At 42.3% G+C, this 16,324-nt stretch overlaps 1 protein-coding gene across 1 annotated transcript in view; it reads right to left on the bottom strand.

The window, feature by feature from the left end:
• The window catches only part of GRID2 (glutamate ionotropic receptor delta type subunit 2), a 1,421,890-nt gene that overhangs the window by 146,327 nt on the left and 1,259,239 nt on the right, over positions 1-16,324 (bottom strand). The window contains exon 14 of the mRNA XM_084855634.1: positions 12,692-12,858. Within this exon, the coding sequence (XP_084711760.1) occupies positions 12,692-12,858 (167 nt within the window). The remainder of the gene's footprint in view (positions 1-12,691; positions 12,859-16,324) is intronic.

The following is a 16,324-nucleotide window of genomic DNA, read 5'->3' as shown; positions in this document are numbered from 1 at the left end:
TGTCTAAACAGGCATAGGATTGCTCTGTGAATGTAAACGTTATTTACTTATTTAGTGCCTTTATATGCCATCTTTTTGTCAAAGCGCTCAAGCCAATGTACATTGTATAACGATGGCATACAATCTAAGACACATGATACAAAAGGCAGCAGCAGGGTGAGGGGAAAGAGAAGTGGGGAGAGAAGAGGAAAATAAGCATATTTGGGTACTACCAACTCTTTCATACAGTTACATAATGAAGATACATAATGATCAAATGTAATGGTCACTGCAAGAGACAGTATTGGGAGAGAGCAAGCCAAATGGCATTCACTCCCAGCCGACATTGCAGCCGGATGGCATGGCTGCTGCTGAGGACTGTTCTTGGAAGGAAGGAGCTAAATTTATATACTTTCTGATAGGCCTAGATCAGCCTTCCCCAAACTGGCACTCTCCAGTTGTTTTGGACTTCAACTCCCCCTATCCCCCAGCCAACATGGTTAATGGTCAGGAATGTTGGGAGTTGTAGTCTCACATATCTGGAGGGCACCAGGCTGAGGAAGGTTGGCCTAGAGCAAACCAAAAATATAGTAATATATTTAGTATATAGTAATATATGGAGGGAGCAATCCTATGGCCGCTAGACAGCGGCTAGACAGCCATAGAATATCGTGTTACCTGGGAACCAACCTTGGAGCCTGCGCTCTGAGGTCAGTTCCCGGTGAATCGACCTTCCCTCCACTTCCGTGCTGCCTCAGACGCAGCACAGAACAGCCCCATCCTCCACGCTCGCAAGAGGAGTACGGAGCAGCCCAAAAGGGGTGTGGCTGGGGGCGTTCCAGCCTCCTTCCCCTCTCCGTCCTCCTGCAGCTAGACAGCTGCAATCGGCTGTCTAGCCAAAAATGCAAGGCAGGAGAGTGCAGAAGGAATGACCCCCTCCATGCTTCTCCTGCCCTGCTTTGGATAGGCAGTCATCTCCATGTTTGGAGGCGGCCACCTATCTGGATATGGTTGCACCCTTAATATAGCAACCTTTAGCACCAAAAGTGTCATGCACTCATAGATACTGAGCTTGTCTACACAAGGCAGAATTGAGATCTGAGCACTACACGAATAGTGTTTCCTTTCCTGGTTGTCTGCTACATAACCTCTGGGGGGCACTGTGTTATAGCAGAATAGTGCAATTACACAAGTGGAAAAAAAACATTTTCTTTCACTTTCACAAGTAATACCCATTTTTCCTACTCAAAAAACAACAAAAAAAGGAACCCTAATTGGAAGTGCTGTTTAAAAACAGAAGCAAACCTGGAAGGTCACAAGATCATCTAAGGAAGCTGTAAACAGCCACTAGTAGGGAATGATCAGTGCACAGTAAATGCCCCATGTAACAGCTAATTATGCTGTTTATTATTTTCTGTGCAATGCATGTATCTACATATATGGGTGTGGATTTCTATCTATGACATTGATATGTGAGAATCAGCCATTAGGATGCTTTCATAGAGAACCTGTTGAGCCTGTCTTGGCCAATAGAGTAAGTAGCTGGATTCACTTGAACTGAGTCCTGCTGATTCAGGTTATTATTTCTAGTTTTGCTGAAGATAACAGGATCTCATAATGGCAGGGAAGTGACTATGTGCATCCCTTCACCTATAGCTTTTTATTCTGGTTTTTTTTTTTTTTTTACTATAAAGTTAAAGTAAGAAGGAATAATAAAAAAGATTCCAAAACCAGAGTGACATCATGGTTATCTGATAGTACTGTGAGCTGAAAGCTCCCGATTATGTTTGTGGATACAAGGCCAGTAACCTCTGAAATATATGAAATATATTTCATATATTATCTTATTCTCCTCTGTTTTTAAGGCCATTGATGGTGTGGATCATAAGGCAGAATGGAAGATCCACAGCCTGTTAATAAAGAGTGGTGGAGGTAAGTGAATTAGATCAGAATTCCTTTCTGTCATCTTATCCTTGACCTCGCAGTAGATAGGACACAAACAGAAATGAGCAATTGCTGTATGACTATAGGAAATATAGGTCTTTGCATGATGTAGCCCTGATTAAATCTGCCATTATTTTTGATGGATCAAATGGGTGCACTGCTGGTTTTTAAGGCTTAGGACTGAACTGTGAACTTAATATGTACCACACACTAATTCTCACTGAACTGTGACACATTTGGTTAGGATTTATCTGCACAATTCAACATTTTTAAAGCCTCTATAATGAAGTGAAAGAAAATGAAGATGATGAAGATACAACCCCTACCAGTCCACACTGTAACATCTTTCATGCCCTGCACTACAGATGAGGATGAATGTAGGATCAACATGGTGGGTATACTGTGCATTCTGCCATGATTTTATACTTGTATTTGCTTACTTAATTTTAAAATTTATAATACACTTTTCAATAATGTTTCTCAACATAGCACATAAACAATTTTAAAATACATTCAAATAAAATACAAGACGACAAGAAAAAAAGGGAATATTAGAACCATGAATAATTGCCCTAAAACCCATGCATTTTTGACAGGCTTTTCATGTGAGACTGTGTAGGTGTAAGTGTAATCACTGGTAATGTGGAACAGAAAGCAAAAGAGATGCATTCAGCTTCGGTACCTTGGATGGCTCCTTTAGAGTTCTGACTGGTTCTGACTGAAACCCAGAGCAGATTCACCATCCCACTGACATCGGAGCCACTAGCCTCCACTGATTGGCCAATAAGTTGGTTTATTTACATGCATGCTTGGGAGATGAGAGGGGGGAACAGGGCCATCCCACCAGCCCTGCTGACAGCCTACCTAATTCTTTTTTCTCCCCTCCCCATTGCCTTTTCCTTGTGTGTCGTGTCTTTTTTAGATTGTAAGCCTGCGGGCGGGGACTGTCTTCTTTGTTCATTGATTGTAAGCTGCTCTAGGAGCCTTTTTTGGCTGAGGAGGGGGATAAAAATACAATAAATAAATAAATAAATGACACTGATTTTATTTTCTGTGCTGTAGATTTCGTTTTCTGTCTATAGTATGTATAGGCTCTAATTACCTCATTTTCCTATTGTCTGGAGTAATGCTATGTGATGTGTAGGTTTGCTTTTTGTTGAAAAAATATGCAAAAAAATTGTTAAAAGATCTTTACAAATAAACAGTGAAAAGAGAGACAGACAGAAGGAAGGGCTATGTAGAAGAAAATGTAGAAAATGATCCATATCAACCAGAGAAAAGAGGGATGGGGAGTGAGGAAGATAAATGTTTAGAGCTATACAAGTCAGAGAGGAGATATGTGCCTTCAGTCTCTGCTACCAAGAGCTATATGTCATGACATTGAAGTAATATGAAACGGTGGTGTGTTATTCATTAAATAGTGCAGAGAGGCAGAAGATGCAAATAAATCCCTTTGGAGAGCAGTTAATGGCAAATGCCTGCTCAGTGAATTATTCCAATCCCTTTAAGAGTTTCCAGATGAGTCACACGGTCCTTCAGGCATTTCCTTTCTCCTCCCCAATTGAACAGTTAGGCTAATTTGTATTAGGCTTAATGTGTTTCTTGCGCAGAAGTGCCAACTGTTCATAAAAATGCACCTCAGATTTTGTCTAGCTAAAGTACTTCCCCTGTATGATTTGCTTTATTAATTATTATCCCTGGTTTCACATATCTTTCCATTATCTTAATGTAATGCAGGCATGGCCTATTGAAGCTTAAGTAATCTCCAAACCAAAAACAGTGTGACACCCTCTCAGAGGAAATGGGACTATCAGTTATTTAGCTGGATTGTTGACTGAGCATAAAGTGTCCCCAAATTCAGGTAAGATAGTGAGTGGTATTGGGTAAAATGGCATGAAAGCTTCAAGTGCGAACCCAGCCTATTCAAATTAAGGCTGCAGTCCAATATCCACTTATCCAGGAGTGAGCTGCATTGATCTCAGTGCATGATCACACTGTCAGCGGAGGTATGCCATTTGCTGTGAATTCACAGAATCCTGGAGTCAGAAGAAACTTCAAGGTAATCTAGTATGACCCCCTGCAAATGCAGGAAATCTGCTGCTCATTGAAAGAAATTACGTACTTATTTTGTATCCCCAAAATTGCAGTTTTCTGCTACACCTGAACAGGCAAAACATTTATTTGCAGCTGTACTTCAAATGGCCAGCTGAACCTGTAACTCAAAGAGGCTTGGGATGAGGGCTGGCATCAATGGTAGGCATGGTTGGGCACCTGCTGAGGACCTGGACACCAGTTGAGGCCCACTGAGCAGAGGGCCCCTGGAATTGCTCCTCCTCTTCACTGTTGTAAACTGCTTGTTTACCTGCCTCTCATTCTTGCTCAGGCAACAGAGTTGGTGAGAAGGAGAAGCAGTAGTCACCATTGGCAAGTTGCTTTTTTTGGCTCTCTGCCTGTTAAGGAGACAAGTGGTAGCAGGATGAGGAGCAATAGCAGCTGGTGGCAATGGCAGTGAGAAGGCAGACTCACTGAGGGAGGCAGCCATCAGGGTGCCTTGCCAAAGGGGTTTCAAAAACCTGGAGCTGGCACCACTTGAAAGAAAGATCATAAATGTCCTGATAATGCCACTATGTTTTGGGGCAACGTTGTCCAAAGTTTTGAAATCTGAGAGATGCATGCAAAAACCATGACATCATGCTTCAGAGTTCAGCACTCACCACCTCTGCTTCTCAAATTCCGATTTCATTTCCTATTTTTCATTTCTCCTAGCGTGGCAGCTGTTCCTTCCCTCCATCAACTTTTACTTAGCTGACCTCCACAATCAGGCAGCAACTGCTCCAGCCTTTACTTCCTTCTCCACTCATTCCCCTCACTTCTTCACCTGTCTATTCTATATTCTAGCCTTTCCCAACCTGGTATGCTCCAGATGTGTTGGATTAAAATCCCCATAATCCACAGCCAGCTGCTCTGTTCTACTCTATCCACTTAGCTACCCTTTTCCTTACCTCCTTTACTTCTTGGCCCTTCTTCCCACTCAGCTTTCATTTTGTTACCTTCCCTACTTCATGCTAACAACATACAGACCTGCTTTGCCTTGGGCCTTACACGTGGCCTTTTCTCCCTTCCTGTTTTTTTCCCTTCATCCCTCCCTTCTTCAACCCTGTGCCTCTCTTTCCTTTTCTTATGTCAGTACCCTGCTTCTATATTCCATCCAATTCCTTCAGCCTATCTCAGAACCTTCCTCATCCATCCAGATCTCACCCTACCTTGACCTCAACCTCGTCTGCCATCTAGCCCTCAGCTGTTGGACTTGTTGACACAGCTCATCACTCCTCTTTGCAATGTGTAAGGCAATAAAGATCTCTTTGTTGGTCCAGTCTGTTTTTGTAGTCCTTCAAGGCCTTATGAAATTGTCACATACATATTAAAACACCACAAACCTGGTGGTGGAATCCTGATATTCCATAAAACCATGTGCTACTTTCCTCTCCCTATTCTGGAAAAGAGAGTGAGAGATGGCATGAAATACCAACAGAATTCAAAGGGATCCCTTATCACATTAACAAATGTGAAATATTTATGTTAATTTTTGCTAATTCCACCCAGAAAAAATGTATTCCATAGCTATTTAGAATGCAGAATGCAGCAACTCAACTTTCCTATCAGAAAGGCAAAGGAAGGTTGGAAAAACGCACATGAGAGCAGTCAGGAAAATCTCTGTCAAGGGAGCTTTGAGAAATCTCTCTCGTAAGAACACTTCCTGCTGATGCATCTGCTTGATAGAAACTACTCTCCATTTTAACATCAGTAAAATTCCTATTGGCCCTCCCTGTATTCATGGCCCTCCCTCCCTTATGACTCAGTCTTCAGTACTGATTATCTAATTATTTTCTCATTAATGCTAACATCTCTTTTCTTCAGTCCCTTCCACCTCCAGAGACCTTACAAACATCTGCTCACCCAGATATTAAGTATGCCACTAAACTAACCTACCTGGGTGCAAACTGTGGTTTTAATGTTTTATATATTTTATATTGTTTTATTGTGTGCTCTTTGGTTTTAATTTTTGTAAACCACTCAGAGAGCTTCAGCTATTGGGTGGTATAGGAAATAAATGAATGAATGAATGAATGAATAAATAAATAAATCCCAAAATCTCTAGATGAAAAGCTGCTTCCTCAGTTGTATTTCATACTTCATCCATCCCCAAGTATAAAGAAGATACACACGCATAGCATCACTTTTATGAATGGTGCGCCCATATATATATCATAGCAAGAAAAAAAGTGGATGGTGAACATGAAAGGACTGAACCCCTGCTTGTATGCACTTTGCCCACAAAAATTATGATTTCATACATCTGGGTGCCATATATCAATGACCCTGGGTGCAAACATTTTTTAATTGGGAATTGGTTTCCACATATTCCATGCAACATATGAAGCAGCCCTCAGTCTTTCTATCTCCAGGGTCCTGTCCAACATCTGTGCATTCAGGTGCAGAACTTGCCACTCAAAGGTTATTTCATCTGGGTGCAAAATGGAAACTGACAGATCTAACAACTTGAATGATTATAGCTTGAATAACAAAAGGAAAACTCTAGAGTGGAATGCAACAACTCAAGCAAATGACAAACTAGACAATAAGTTTCAGTGGGCCTGACATTTGTTATTTAAATAGAAGCTACAGCGGGCTTAGATCAGGATCATAACTCCACTGCATGGGGAGGGGGCTTTAAACCCTTCCCCCCTGTGACAAATATTTGACCCAGAAACTTTTGTATCTTGCAAGACTCCTGCACCAACCTGCATGATAGGTTACCTTGCAAGTATTTATCCAAAATAAAGAGTTACTGGTCTTTCACATTTCCCTCATAAATTGCTACTCTCCTAAGCTATGATTTTTCATAAGAAGCAATGGAATATTAAGATATATTACTGAATTAAATTTGAATCAGTTTGACTTTAGCAGAGGCATTCTAACAGAAGCATTTATGTTGACATGCTGTGACTTTAAAGTGAACTTTTCACTGACCTAGAGACTTACTATGGGAAAGATGAAATTTTCCCAGCTAAACTTAGGAAAAAGCAAAATGTGCTTCAGATACGAAAGTTGGAGGAAAAGGATAATTGGTCACTAAACAATTGTACATGTTCAGCTTATGATGCAAATAAGAAGTGAACATTAAATATTGTAAAAAAAATAAACAGGACCTATGAAGGAGAACCAGATGGTATCCTTTTTGGGGAACATAAGGAAATGTGCTCAGAAAAACTGATAAAATATGAAGTAAATATATTGCTCCAAATTCATAGCTGGGAACTTTGAAAAAAATAATAACTAATTGTTAAAGGAATGTCTGTTTGGAGAAAAATCATGTAAGCAGCACTAATAAGGAATTTTATAAGAGCCAAATATAAGAGCCAAAGCAAAGGAACTCCAGGACATCCCACCTTTCCTCACAGAATCAAACAGGATCCTGTCTCCATGAAAATGCAAGAAAAAGCGAAGGGAGGCTTACCTGGATTTTTTTCAAGGAACTGGCTTTGGTGCACTTTGGTTCATGCAGGGCTCCATGAGCGAGTGCACTGCTCCAGTATAAGTTGCTTCACATAACATACTTCCAGGTGGGGTGGGGTGGATTGGAGTAAATGTCATCAGACTGGCTGGGGGGCTCAACCAATAAGAAAGCCTTCCTCGCCCCATCCATGCTCTCCTTTTTCCTTCCCCTGATACTCCCATAAAGCGATGGATAGAAGCAAAGCCTCACTGACCACAATGGAGGTTAATTTTGAGGAGACCCCTTCCCCAAGCTCTGCCTGGTTCCGCTAATTGTTTTTTTTTATTTCTCCCTGTCTAAAACCACTATCTCACTTTGTCACTATTGCTTTTTCACTTTGTCACTATTGCTCTCTTAGTGAGAGATAGGGGGCATACCTGTTCCTAGACAAATGCATGATAGTGACCTACAGACACCAAAAATCCCTTTGTAAGTGTGATTTTTGAACTTCTCCCTTGCTGGATGGGTGATTTCTTTCATGTTGCTATGCCTCTGTCACACATTAGCACTACCACACATTTGCTGTATCGCTCTATCACACAATTGTGCTGTCACACAACCCTACAGCCTTTAGGGAATTAATGCTTTAAAATGTGCTATTTCAATGGCGGCAGGATCTCTGTAAATTCTGATAGGTGCATTCAGGGGACAAGCCTCATTGACCACAATGAGAGTTAGTTCTGAGTAGACACTAATTGGTTTGTGCTGGAAACACCCCTTGACTGGGGCCATGGTGAAAAGCACACCCCTGGGCAGGGCTAGCATACCAGAGCTACATCCGATAGCACACAACTACATCGGGGAGAGCCTGACTTAAGGAAAAGAACTGGACTTTAAACAGCCTCAGGAAATCCAGTTTTTTCCCTGATAAGCTCCAGGGTGGCTGCTGGATGGCCACAACATCATGTATCCCTAACGACCTCCAAACACAGCCAGCTTGGAGTAAATTGCTCATGGAGACACTCCCCCAGGATGCAACATCTGTCCTCAGTGGCACAGGTCCTTATTGATTACTCTGCTCTGTTTTGCTACAAGCTCAATAATGACAAGTGGCAGAGATAACTTTATTATTTTAAAGGCAATGCTCCTAGAACTAAACAAATGCTTTAAAATGTGCTTGGGTTGTAACAATGAGGTGTTTTTTTGTATTCGTTCAATGCTCTTTTATCAAATGTGAATCATGTAGAAACTGCTTGAGATTTTAAAGTAAAAGATGAAAAGACACACCTGATCTCAGAGGCCTCTATTTAAAACTCTGTGTGATAATACAAAGAATTTTGTAAACTTATGCTTCCTTGGTGATGCTTTGCTCCTGGAATAGGGCATGGGATACGTTACCTGCTGATTCATGATCAAGCATGACTGGCTGGGGAATGCTGGGAGTTACAGGACTTCTTTCTGTCTAAATATACATAGGGTTGTGCCCTCAGTGTGTGTTTGTATGTAAGTATATAAATCATGAAACCAGCCTGAATTACAGAGTGAAGGCTCTGCAACAGTGCTGTAGGAGACACTCTTAATATATATGGCACAGCGTCAGAGAAAGACATACTCTTTTGCTGGCTTTTAATCAATTCTATAGGAAGTGATGTTAACAAAACCAAATAAAGTACAGCCTCATTTAACTGAATGGCTTGGGAGACATCCAAACCATTCAGCACTGCAGCACTGCAGCTAAAGAGGCATACTCTATGTGACACATTGATAGGTAACTTAATACACAGTCTTAATATGAAGACAAATGATTGCTTAGCATGGGGCATACTGATGGCTGAAATTAGACTGACCTTACAGAAATGTTAAGCTGGCATTGCAGAACATAGACCAAGGCACTGGTTATAAACAGTGAATTCTGATAACAAAGAGTTCTAGATAATCAAAGCCTGGACAATGATGATTCTATTACATTTTTATTTATTTTATTATACGAGAAAGGAAGATTGTATCAGCCCGTAAGGCAGTCAAATATTTTAGGTTCTTAGATAATACTTGCAGTTTCTTAGGGCAGCCTTCCCCAACCTGGTGCTCTCCAGATGTTTTGGACTACAACTCCCAGCATTCCTGAACATTGACTATGCTGGCTGGGGAGATGAAGGGTTTCTCTGTTCAGAGAAAGTCTACAGGGTAGGATTTCCTATTTTCCATTCATTAACCAATGCTCATCTGTTTGAATGGCAAACAGTGCTAGCTGAGAAATTATGCCAAACTGTGATTTGCACAGGGTGGCCACTTACACATCTCCAAAAAAGAGGACACCAATTTGCATAAGACTTCCATATGCCTCTCTCTGTGTGTGTGCATGTGTGTGTGCACATGCGCACGCATTTGTATGGATACATACACATACAAATACAGAAATAATAACTACTATTTAAATAGAAATATAAGACATCTCACCATAATGGAGTGACTGACGAGATGACCTGCTCAGTCTGCTGTCCTGGTGCAAACTACTGATGGGAAACTTCAAGGCTCCTGCTCTCCCCCCTTATTTGACGTTCAACCAGATTTGGGCTGCACAGGCCATCAATTAGAGAACACCTTCAAACAGAGCACTGTCCTCTGTAAAGTAGGGCTCCTGGCCACCCTAGGTTTGCACTACTATAGCTGAACTTCACTACTATGGCCTAAACCATAATTTGAATGCCCAGATGTATAGGCTAATATTGGCTGCTCCTCTTTCTCTGCTCATCCCGGTAATTTCTAGGAGCACTGGCCCTCAGAGATGGAACAGCTATAACTATGATCTGTCAATTCCTACATCATGCCACATACTATTTACCATGAACCAACGTTTGCAAACTCACTTAGAACTGCGGGTTCTGATTCTGGTTTGCAAGCCAATCATAAAACATGGTTTGTCCATTCAGACATTGCACCAAACTATGCTCAAGCTTCTTTAACCACAAAAACTGGTACTCGCTCCTGTCTGTAAGCTTCCCAAATCTTGAAGGAGCAGTGGAGGAGAGCTTGCTTCCTCCTCTCTGCCAGAAAGAACATGAAGCTAAAACTGCCATTTGTCCTGGGACCACATAATTGAAGGGAAGCACACTCTGGCCTTTGCTATCGCCCTGGAGGCACCCTCTGCCTCCCAGGAAGAACACAGTGGCAAGGGGAAGAGAAGCCTGACTTCATCCATTGAACAGAGAAGGAGAACCTACAGAGAGCTTGCCTCTCCCATCCTTGCCAGAAAGAACACCCAGCTTCAACTACCAGTTACCACAGAATGCAAAGCTTAACTGAACATTGCCCTGGCCCCATCAATTGGCCCAAAGAACTAAGGGCTGTGGGGTTGTGTGTGTGTGAGAGAGTGTTGGGTTTTTTGTTTTTTGTTTTGTATTATTATAGCCTCTTGTAAGTTGCCTTAGGAGTTACTTGATAAAGATGTCTGTCATGAGCCACCGTAGGTCAATGAACACTTCAAAAACACCACCATCATCATGGACATTGTTCAGAAAAGACTTGTGATGTTTCTATATCTATATCTATATCTATCTATATTTTATCTATATCTATATCTATATCTCTACCTCTACCTCTACCTCTACCTCTACCTCTACCTCTACCTCTACCTCTATCTCTCTATCTCTCTCTCTATCTATCTATCTATCTATCTATCTATATGCCACCAATAGAGCAAGCATACAAGCCTTTCTGCAAGACATAATTTAAATTGGTTGCTATGAATGTGGCTTACACAACCCAAATGCAGAAATTTGTTTTTTGTCTAGTCGTTGTCCAGACTGACAGAGCTGATTGAATGCACACAGAAAAGTGAATACAAATAGAGGCTGTAGCCAGAATGAGGCATAATCATTGTGACATAATGAGCCACAACCATCATGATGGCAGCACAAAGGATAATTCAGCAGAGCAAGTTTGTAATTCTTTTGCATGTCTTAAACCCAAACACCTAGTAACAGGATGAGTAAAAAGAGGTTTGGAACACACAGAACTGCACGTTTGGATAGCATTGAACTTTATTCCCTCATATATTTCCCCCCCATTGAGCAACAGTCTTGTGTAGATATACAAAAAGGAAGATTACAATATAATGAAGAAGATCTTTCCAGACCTATCTAGGGGGGAAAAGAAGATCAGTGATTTTATTATGGCTGAAGATAGTTGTGGGGCAGGGCTTGCAGGAACCATAATGGTGGGGTTAATCACATGGTGTAAAGAATGCCTGGGTAGGGCTCATAAGTGACTGACAAAGTTTGCAAAATTATATTGGTGCCCTGCACCAAACCAATGAGACAAAGCCTAGGGAAGTACAGTTATGTGTCTTTAATGCAAAGCAGAAAAATGCATGTTCCAACTTGCCTATGTTCTTGCTGTAAGGGGTGGGCGGTGTCAGCAAAGGAGCCCCTCCCCACATTCGTCACAGATCTTTAACTCCCCTAGGGAAACTAAGAGCCAAAACTTACATTAATTTAAATGTGTGTCTAGCAGCTATGTCTTCTCTTCATTTTCACTCTAGAGTATGTGCAGCCCCCTCCCATCCAGATCAAAAAAGCTCACTATCCCCCCACACACTAGGGTCCCAATCCAGATTGGGGTCCCTGCACCAACTCTAGAGTAAAAACAGGAAGGGAAAGATGTAATTGCTAGATACACATGTAAAGTAATTTCTGTCTTGGCCCTAACTCTGGACCTTTTAGTGGGTCCCGTGTGGCCCACTCTTAATCATTTGTTTAATCTGGTGGCCCCTTGGGTCACCAAATCAGTCAAAAGTGAGTATTAGTCAGCTGAGCTATTTCTTTGTTTTGTCAAATACCCAAGAAGGCTATGGCACACACCCCTTTACCTGGGAGGCCAGGTAAAGAAAAACTCTACTGTACTCTGCTCTGCTCTGCTCTACTCTATAAATCAGTGGCTGTATTAGACAAAATGCTGGACTACCTCAACTGCTGAGTTTGGCCCAGAAAGACTTAAACAAATACTTCAATTCTAGCCAAAAGCTATATGACCCCCACCACAAATGTTAATATATGCAGCTGTGTTAATTTGCTTCACAGATGTGTTCTGTTATTGCCCCCTACCACTCCATTTCTTCACATAACAACTATTGCATATTTCTATTTTTAGAGAAACCCCCCCAATAAGGCAGATGTAACAAGCAGTAAAATGGCAGACATATGCTGATTTCTTTTCTCCCAGTGTAAACGAAATGGATGTCTTACAGTCTCCATTTCCTCCCACAAACATTACCTTTGTGAGAATACATCTCTGTAGGGGCTCCCATGCTGAAGGGCAATTCCATACCCACGATCTGCAATAGTGTTTCCAACAGTATAGAAGGAACAATCTGGGTCATTCAGAGCAACATATTCCAAAACTGCTGCATCCCATACAAAGGCATAATTTCCATATTTGACCTGGAACAACAAAGGAAAATAAATGCTCAGTTTTTACTCTGAAAGTTCCACAAAGAGGCAGAATGAAAGAGAAACAGTATCCTCTGAAAGCTATTTGGGATGGGTGGGAGCAAATATTCTCCTAATACAGCCTTTCCCAGCCTGGTGTCCTCCACATGTTTTGGACTACAATTCCAATCAGCCCCAACCAGCATGGACAATGGTCAGGAATGATGGGAGTTGTAGTTCAAAACATCTGGAGGGCACCAGGCTGGGGAAAACCGTTCTAATACCATTTTCAGTTCATATAGATATGAGAAGATAAACTTGCCTAAAGCTCATTGTAATCCAGAAACATATTTATTTGTTTCATTTATATTCTACCTTTCTTTCATGACGGACGCAAGGTGATATACCTAGGGTTCCTTGGGGGAAGGAGTCTCCCATCCAGGAATTAAATTAGCTTAGCTTCAGCAAGGTTGCTGCATCATGTGCCTTCAGTCCATGCACAGGGACCATACAAAGAAACTTACAATCACTGTCACTAGTTCTTAGGGACAGCTTCCAGTACTTCCATCTAGAATGGAATAGGAAGCTCCCATTAGGGATGTCGGAGAAATCTGTTTTGAGGGGTGGAGTTTGACACCCTAGGTTCATATCCCAGACTTTGTTCTGGTTCCTGCTGCAGCGCTGGACTCTGTCTGCAGCGAATCGGGCCAGTTCACAGATTTTCTGGGCATTTTGCACATTTTTTGCAGGTTCTGCAATTTGTGCACACTACTGAGCAATTTGCACAAATTACAACCAAATGTGCATAAATTGCTCGTAAAGTCATGCAAATTGTGGAACCTGCAGGAAAAACTGTGCAAAAAAGCTTCCTGGGGCTTGCAAATGCAAATCGAGCCGTACGCGCCATGGAATTCCATCAAGTCAAAAAAGAACTGGATTTTCCAGTGATTTTCTCCCATGTGGAAAGGCCTTGAGCATTGTAGATTGCAAAGAAGGCATGCCAAAACCTCGGTCACTGTCAAAATAAGCAGGCCCATGTTGAGTTCCCACTTCACTTCGATAATGACCATAACGTCTAGTTCAATTTAATCCCTTGTCCTGGTTTCCTTCATATGTGTAGCTGCTATTGAAAGGGTTGGGGAAGCAAACATCATAATGTCATCAGGACATGAGATATGTTAAATTAGATTATTATGGAGGGGGAAAGAGGAACTTGACACAGAGGTTCCGTTTTCAGTAAGAAGTCTGTGTTCTCTATAATATGTAGTTCTGTCCTCAGACTCAAAATGAATTTCCCACTGAAAAAATTGTGGAAGAATGAGAAAATTAGCTGATAGTCAAACACTGGGCCATCTTCCATCCGGACCATCTTTCTCCATTGTCTCAGCACCTGCTATTCCCCAGCTGTGTACATATAAGTTCTGCTCTTCCATTAAGTGAATCCATCAGACAGTTGAGCATTGAGACTGCCAGCTCAATTCTCTGCACATTGCCTGTTCTTTGGTTGCCTGGAGAAGTCATGTTGCTTTTTCTCCCTGGTCCTGCACAGCATTTTCCCTTTAATACTCCAACCAATTATGCTGTCTCCAAAGGAAAGGGGAGGAAAACTCATTAAATGTACAGAGACAACAAGGAATAAATATATAACAGCTAAGTATAAAATAAACAATACAAAACAAGCTGTCTGGGGCCAAGCAAAGCAAAAGGGAATTAAACCCATTCCCCAAATAGAATATTAAATTACACTCTATCATTATATCACTTAGATTACAGCTTGATGTTATAGATGATATTTGCAGAATATGTTTACATGCAGGAGTTACTGAAGCGAAGTGCACGAAGTCAACTCCTCATTTCTGAAATGTAATGCACAGGAGGTACTGTTCATTTGGGGTGCTTTATTGTCTCCCCTCAGGCCCCCCCCCCAGCATAATCCATCTTTTCTGGAGTAAACAAAGCAAGCCTGGAGAGAAACAAGGTTTTCTTCATGGCTCGGTAGAATTGAAGAAGTATTTGTGAAAGAAGATTTAGGAGCAGGCTGAGGAGGGCACATTGTGTGGCTTTTGCTAGCTCCCTCCAGGCACTAAGACTTGTACTCTGGATTAGTCTATCAACGGGCCCAACTCTGATGCTAACAGTGTATGGCTTTCAGAAGAAAGTTAGCCTTAGAAACTTTGCTAACCTGGACTGGGGCCATCCTGAGACACGCATGAGGCAGGTGACTGCCTCTCCACTTCAACCCCACCTGCAATATAGCACTGGCCTACTTTACAGGGCTGCGATGAGGATTATTGAGATAGTGTACATGAAGCGATCTGAGAATGTTTAGCAAGAACACAGTATAAATGCTAAGCAGTATTATGGGCACAACCATAGTGGCCATTAGAAAGAAAGAAAGAAAGAAAGAAAGAAAGAAAGAAAGAAAGAAAGAAGGAAAGAAAGCTCAGTATATACCCAACAGTAAGATTAAAAGCATGGTGAATGCTGGACTAACAGCTGGTAGGAATAGTTGTATTGGCAACACGGCTCACTCCTGCCTGATTCCTGAGGTTGGATCCAAGATCTGCCTTATGTTGATGGTAGGGATGGCGGAGAATTTCTCCCCGAATCTCTGGGAGGCTGAATGCCAACGCATTCGGCCCCCTGAAATTGTTGGTGAAATTCTCCGCCACCCTCCCGCCCCGCCCCCGGGATGGGACTTACCTCCTGCGAATGTCCCCCCCAGCGGTGGTTCCCGGCGGCGTTTTGGCAGCGTTTCGGTGGTGGCGGTGGCAGTGGCCAGTCTTCTGACCGGCTGCCGCCGCTGCCATTACAAAATAAAGTAAAAAAACAAACAAAACACCCGTGGTAGGCTACGTAACGATTAACGTAGCCTATCACGGCTAGATTTCCAAAGTCAGCTGTGATAGGCTACGTAAATTGTTACGTAGCCTATCACAGGTGATTTTGAAAAAAAAAAGAAAAGTGCGTATGGCGGCACCCATGGGCGCCGCCATTGGTGTTCCTTATTTGGTCGCTGTAGTCTACGTAAAGATTTACGTAGACTATGGCGAAAATAAGGGCAACGCAGCGTTGCCCTTATTTTCGCCGTAGTCTACGTAAATCTTTACATAGACTATCCAGGCCCAAATAAGGAACGGGAATGGCGGCGCCCATGGGCGCCGCCATTTGCGTACGCGCTTTTTTTTTTTTTCAATGTCATCCATGATAGGCTACGTAACGATTTACATAGCCTATCACGGCTGACTTTGGAAATCTAGCCATGATAGGCTGTGTAAATCGTTACGTAGCCTATCACGGGTGTTGTTTTTTTCTCCCCACTTTTTCTTTCGTGGCCGGGGAGACGGGGCGCTTCTCCCCGGCCTGAATTTCGGCCGGGCAAGGTGGGGCACCTCCCCCCCCCGGCCTGAATTTCGGGGGGAGAAGCGAAGCACCTCCCTCCCACCACGAAGCAAGCTGCGGGACCAGGTAAGTCCCT

This window comes from Heloderma suspectum, chromosome 5 (genome assembly GCF_057233095.1).
Source record: "Heloderma suspectum isolate Gila_16-S chromosome 5, 16-S_ref, whole genome shotgun sequence".
Lineage (NCBI taxonomy): Eukaryota > Metazoa > Chordata > Lepidosauria > Squamata > Helodermatidae > Heloderma > Heloderma suspectum.
The sequence above is the reverse complement of the archived record's forward strand: the minus strand, read 5'-3'. Positions and strand labels throughout refer to the sequence as shown.